This window comes from Capricornis sumatraensis, chromosome 16 (assembly GCF_032405125.1).
Source record: "Capricornis sumatraensis isolate serow.1 chromosome 16, serow.2, whole genome shotgun sequence".
Lineage (NCBI taxonomy): Eukaryota > Metazoa > Chordata > Mammalia > Artiodactyla > Bovidae > Capricornis > Capricornis sumatraensis.
Window position 1 is genome coordinate 46610020 of NC_091084.1, and position 7046 is coordinate 46617065.

The window sequence follows — 7046 nt, forward strand, 5'->3', positions numbered from 1 at the left end:
TTCTTGGGGGTAGAGCTTGTTCAGAAGACTGAAGCAAAGGAATAGGTTAGGCTTGCTGATCCTGCTAGATCCTTTAGATCAATAACAGTGCTGAAGTCTTGGGACTGATGGTGGCTCAGAGATTAGGTCAAGGGCATGGAATCAGAGGACTTGATGCTGTTAGATTTAAAACAGTTGGGTTCATATATCTCCAGGGAAACTATTGGTACTTTCTAGCACTCGATATTCTCATCTGTAAATTGAGGTAAATTTATAACATCGGCATCATGAGATTACTATGAAAATTAAATGGAGAAGCATAGTGGTTTTGTAGCCAGGTTTTCCGGATTCATACAGTGGTCCTACAATTTCCTAGCTGCATGATTTTGAGCAATCTATGTGACATCTCTGTGCCCCAGATGATTCATTTGTAAAATAGAAACAATAGTACTACTTCATAGGATTTTTATGAGAAGTCAACCAGTTAGTATCCCAGTGTGCTTAAAATAGGGCCTGGAACGTTGTAAGTACAAATTTTGTTTGAGAGATAAAGAAAAATCCAAGGTAGCTACAGGTGTTAATACATAATAGTAATAATTATTACTATCATTTTCCTGATTTTAAGGTGTCTCCCAGTTGGTTTATAAGTATATAAAATTGAGAGTTAGAAGTGATAATGTTTTCCATACAGCCATTATGAAAAAACAGTATGGAGGTTCCTCTGAAAACCTCTTCAGTATGGAGGTTGCCATATGATGCATCAACCCCACTCCTGGGAATACACCCAGACAAAACTATAATTCAATAAAATAATGCACCCCTATGTTCATAGCAGCACTATTTACGATAGCCAAGACAACAACATAAATATCCACTGACAGATGAATGGATAATGATGTAGTATATGTACCAAATAGATCAGTTATATGTGGAATCTAAAATATGACATAAATGAATGTATTTATGAAACAAAAATAGACTCACAGGCATAGAGAACAGACGTGTGCTAGCCAAGGGGACGGGGAGTGGGAGAGGGAAGGATTGGGAGTTTGGGATGAGCAAGCAGATGCAAACTAGTAAAAATAGGACTGATAAACAACAAGGTCCTACTGTATAGCCCAGGGAACTATATTCAATATCCTGTGATGAACCATAATGGAAAAGAATATGAGAAAGAATACATATATGTATCTGTGAGTCTCTCTACTGCACATCAGAGGTTAACACATTATAAATCAACTATGCTTCAATAAAATTTTAAAGAAGAATTACTGTGTTTTCAATTTAAGCAATTGGTATGCTACCGGTAAACAAAAATTTATAGGTCATCTGAAATGTTAAGAATATATCCTAAGAATATATTCTGACACTTGCTTTCTCAGGGACTTCTTTACATCTCTGTTCCTCAGACTGTAGATGAGAGGGTTCAACATGGGGATCAACACTGTGTAGAACAGAGACAGCACTTTGTTCTGCTCAGTTGAGTAGCTGGATTTGGGCATCACATAAATGAAGGTAATCGTTCCATAGTAGAGAGTGACTGCCGTGAGGTGAGAGGTGCAGGTGGAGAAGGCCTTGCGTCTCCCTTGAGTGGAGCGCATCTTCAGGATGGTGCTGAGGATGCAGATGTAAGAGAGAGCAATGACAGACACTGTGACCACAAGGATGGAGCCAGAAGAGATGGAAGGGATAATTTCAACAGTGGAGACATCTGAGCAGGAAAGTTTCAACAGAGGGGAGAAGTCACAGAAAAAGTGGTCTACCTGATTCAGCCCACAGAAAGACAGAGTCAGTAAGCAACTAGCAAATGTCCAAGCATTGACACACCCACCCAGGTAGGATACCCCAACCAGGAGAACACAGACTCTGGGGGACATCCGGGTGGAGTAGAGCAGGGGCAAGCAGATGGCCACATAGCGGTCATAGGCCATGGCAGCCAGCAGGAAGCACTCAGCTGTCCCAAATGTGACCCCAGAACAAAGCTGGGCTTCACAGCCAGTAACTGGGAGGGCCAGTCTATGTTTCAGAAGTCCTATAATCATGATAGGTGTGATGGATGTGGAAAACCCAATGTCTACAAAAGCCAGGTGACTGAGAAAGAAGTACATGGGGGTGTGAAGGTGGGAGCAGCTTCTTATTAAAGTGATTATGCTAATATTGCCTATTAAGGTGATGACATAAATGCCTAGAAAGACCACAAAGAAGATAACACAAAGTGTAGGATCTTCTGTTAACCCCAAAAGGATGACCTCTGTCACACTGGTGTGGTTCCCAACCTCCATGTCCTCTGGGAATTGTTCCTGTTGAAGGAAATATGAATGTTCACTTGTTTTATGCTTTCTTCCTACACATTCCCAGTTTTCTTTAGCTGTTCCTGAATTTATTTGGTTATTCCTTGGAGCCATTCATAGTGTTTACTTCCTCTGCCCGGTCTGTAACTATGATGCTGTAGATGATGTTTTGATTTTTTGTTTCTTTGCTTTTTACATAAAAAAGAATGATTCAACTTCACTCTCTGGCGGTCTCTATTTAATTCTCTTATTTGTCCACCATTTACTTTAAAACACCTCTTTAACTCTGAATCTTAGAACTCTCTTCTACTATCCAGATGCATAGTTTCAATAATTGTTTGAAAGTCTCCAGTTGAGGATCCAAGAAATACCCTAACTCAGCCTCCTCCAGACCAAACTCATCCCTTCCTTGGACCACTCCTCCTGTGTTCTGAATCTGTGGAATACCACCACAATCCACCCAATCTCTTGTGTCTGAAATATGCGAGTGGTCCTCATCTTATTCCTCACATTGTACCGCATCTAATAAAATCCTAATGATTTTATCTACAATTTTGTTCCCCATTTATTTATCCATCTCCATACTTCCACTGCTAGTGTCCCTGCTTTAGTTGAGACTGTGTTCATTTTTCCTCTTTATTTTACTCACCTATTTACCTCCTTGTCTTCATTCTTGTGTCCTTATAATTCACAATATATCTGCCAAGGTGATCTCTTGCTCAAATGGAAGGGTGATACCAAAGGCATGCTTTTAAGACTTTCATGATTTCTCCAGCCTGCAGGAGGAAACCTAACCTCCTTAGCAGAGGACAGTGTACACTTCCTGGTGTGTCCCCTGCATAGGACATTTTGCTTGTCTCTCAGGATGTTTCCATCCACACTTGCACTAATCCAACTTCCAGAATTTGTTAGAGTCCCCTCAGTGCACTCTACCCTCTCTGGCCCTCAGTCTTCGCTCTCTCACTTGGATGGCCCTCCAGTCTCCCGCTGTCATTACCCTGGATGACTTCATTCATCCTTAAGATTCATTTATCTGCAAAGCTTTCTTTGCCTTCTAAGGGACAATCAGAAAACTTTCCTTTGTGTTGATATCACACTTTGAAGTTGTCTAGTTTGCCATTGTTGATACCTGGGTTATGGTTTTTGTTGTTGTTTGCATTTTTACATTTTGCTACCCCCGATTAATATACATTCTCCTCAACAATGATGCATTTTATCCCTGTGTCACAAATAATAGTGCTTGGGAACAAACTGTGCTAAAGAAAAGCTTGCTAAATGAATTCATGCATGATTTATACAATATAATGAATATACTGCGGGGAACCAGAAATGAATAAAATTTAGGTTCCTTGTTGAGAGAAACCAAGTCTTGTAGAGAAGAAAGACATTAAACATATTATTAATGTACAAACAGTCTGTAAGAGTGGTGTAAGGAAAATAATTGTGCTGTTTCTAAATGGAAATTGTATAATTACATTGAGGGTGAACACTTGAAAATTCAAAAGAAACATTCCTCTGAAATCTGGCTACTGTTACACAAGTTAATTATTACAAACTTGGTAATTTATTCCTATGTATTTTTTCTTCTAATATATTTGGATGGGCTTCCCTGATAGCTCAGTTGGTAAAGAATCTGCCTGCAATGCAGGAGACCCTGGTTGATTTCTGAGTTGGGAAGATCTGCTGGAGAAGGGATCTGCCACCCACTTCAGCATTCTGGCCTGGAGAATTCCATGGACTATATATAGTCCATGGCGTCACAAAGAGTTGAACATGACTGAGTGAGTTTCACTTCACTTAGATCCCTGGTTTGGAAAGATCCCCTGGAGGAGGGCATGGCAACCCATGCCAGCATTCTTGCTTGGAGAATCCCATGGGCAGAGGACCCTGGTGTGCTACAGTTCATTGGGTCTCAAAGAGTTGGATATGACTGAAGTGACTGAGCACACACACAATATATTTTAATACAACTTCTATGATATTGTATATGTAAGTTTAATGTCATTATTTTTCTTTGCATTTCATGTAAAAACTGTGTTGTTGTATAGTCACTAAGTTTTGTCTGACACTTTTATGCCCCCATGGACTGTAGCCTGCCATGCTCCTCTGTGCAAGGACTTTTCTAGGCGAGAAAACTGGAGTGGGTTGTCATTTACTTCTCCAGGGGATTTTCCCAACCCAGGGATCTAAACTGTGTCTCCTGCATTGGCTGGCAGATTATTTACCAATGAGCCACCAGGGAAACTCATAAAAAGTTTATCACGTTATAATTCCTCACATAATATTTGAGATCTCATGATAATGATGTTACTAGTGATAGAATTACTGGATATCATGATAATGAGTTACTAGCCCTTAATTTAATCACCCACTAATTTTGGACACATAGCTGTTCACAACTTTTAACTGTCAGAACTGTTATAATCCCACAAATTGGGTAAAGCATCAGGAGGATAGCATTACAAAACACACATTCCTAGATATATAAGGCATAATTCAAAAGTATATTCTGTGCTCTAATTTGAGTATCCCCATAATTCACAATAAAGAAAATACTGAATCAACATGCTATACTATCTTCATTTGTTGACTTCTTGGCTATAGTTTCAGTACAGAGCTTAGTACCTTCTCATGTTTTGTCACTGTGTTGTGACAAATGCAAAGTTTTTGTGTTTTGAGGTAGTCTTGAGAAAACAGAATTAATGATAAATTATAAGAATAAACAAATTACTACACTCCAATGCAATATTTTCATGGTTACTAAAGATTGAGTGAAAATTATAAAAGAAAGTTATATTTACCCAATTGATAAGCTAAAAAATAAATAATATCTAAAAAATAAAACATCTCCTTTAGCTTCCTTTAACTTGTGCTTTTAAGAGTCATATAGCATTGACATTTTCTATTCAGTGTTTTTGGTTCTAATTTTCATAGAAAATTTTATGTTAACAATATTATTTCAATTCTTAAAGCTTGAAATATTTAATACAAATGATAAATATCAGTACAAATGTCTTCAAAATTCTTAATTTCTAAAAAATTTCTTACTTTAGAATAAGAAAGTATTTAGTATTCAAGTGGCAGAACTCAGTTCTTTGGAAGAATGAATTGTGAGGTAGAATCTATGGCTCGTTAAAGAATGTGTTCTGACTGGTCTACATTAAACACATTTAAATTACTCTAGTGACAAGCAAGCTTACTACCAGGGGTGTTAGCTCTATCATGAAAAATATGTTTTTAGTTTTATCATTTGATCTTCAGTGAGTTTTAATGGCACAAATCATCTCCTTTCGGTATCAAAACACTGACATACTTGAATACAGCCAGCACACCTCCACTGCCTTCCATTCTCCAAAATTAACATTCATAGAATTTCTGCCCATTCCACCTGTGGCATGCTTTTCCCGTCCGTCACATTTCTCCTCTTAGCCTCTGAACATACTCTCATCTGAGGATTGAGCCAAACACTGAGAAGGATGTGTACTCTTTGCCTTCTGACTTAAGCAGAGGGGGGCCAATCCTGCATTCACTGTGCACACAGTGTGAGCTTCAACCTGTGCTGACAGCAGTCATGGAGACTGGAGACAGAAAACTCAGATGCTGCCAGTGACACTTGCACATGACACTTAAATCTCTCTGACTTCCAGTATTTTTTTAAATTTGTAACATGAGAATAATTGTCCCCATATAGCATCTTTGTTGTGAGATAAAAGAAATAACATCTGCAAAGTATTTAAAGGTGTTTGGTCATACATCAGAGCTAAGTAACTATTTTTCATTAAGTAAAAATGAAGAGTGGATAGATTTTCAGTTATTTAAAATATTTATGAGAAGTATAAGTTTTCTTTCAATCCATGTCAGAAGATTTTTCACAAATCCAAAAGAAGTCAGGAAGTATAGTATCTGTTGCTTTCTTGGTTCTGGACCATGTCATTTGTAGTTATATGAATAATATAACAACTGATTCTTGCCCTTCCCTTCCTCTCTACTGGCTACCTATGGGTCTTCCTAGAGCTCAGTGGCATCCCATTTATGCTTCCCTATCTGGCTCAGGGATTCTGACTCTTCCCAATACTTTCCCTCAACAAATGGGTCACATTTGAAGAATATCAGTGGGCAAAGGGCTAAGAGCCTCATAAACCTGAATATCAAGTCATTTCTTTCTTATTTCCTTTTCATAGCTACAGTTACACAAGCTTAGCAGTGGCTTTGCCTGCCAAAGACAATCCACACTTCTCTTGGCTCTGCTGGGAAGGTCTTCTTTGGGTGCCCAGAATGACCATTCTATGGTGAAAATCTTTTTTTTTTTTTCCTCTTAATTTTTTTTATTTTTTAAATTTGAGAGTACTTGCTTTACAACGTTGTGTGGTTTCTGGTATACAACAACACGAATCAGCCATAAGTATACATTGTCCCCTCACTCTTGCACCTCCCTCCAATCCCCTACCCCGTCTCACCCCTCTTGGTTATCACAGAGCACTGAGCTGAGGCCCCTGTGTTATATAGCAACTTCCCATTAGCTATCTGTTTTACATACGGTAGTGTATATGTTTCAATGCTACTCTCTCAATCTGTCCCACCCTCTTCTTCCCTTTGCTGGGTCCACAAGTCTGTTTCTATGTCTGTGTCTCTATTCTCAGCAAATATTGCTGAGGCCACAGTTTCCACAGGGGTCATAAAGTTGAGTTTCTCTTATTTTAATTTCTCATTGAAAAAATAAAAATTTAAATTATTTAAATAAAATCTATGACTACTGTATTCTCCTTTTAGAACCAG

At 38.4% G+C, this 7046-nt stretch overlaps 1 protein-coding gene across 1 annotated transcript; it reads right to left on the bottom strand.

The window, feature by feature from the left end:
• Nucleotides 1-1316: 1316 nt before the first annotated feature.
• On the bottom strand, nt 1317-2261 carry LOC138092721 (olfactory receptor 5P1-like). The gene has a single exon (XM_068988786.1). The coding sequence runs from the start codon at nt 2259-2261 to the stop codon at nt 1317-1319; it is 945 nt and encodes a 314-aa protein (XP_068844887.1).
• Between the last annotated feature and the right edge of the window lie 4785 nt (nt 2262-7046).

Coding starts and splice junctions, on each gene's coding strand:
- LOC138092721 (XM_068988786.1), bottom strand. CDS start 2,261: ATGGAGGTTGGGAACCACACCAGTGTGACAGAGGTCATCCTTTTGGGG.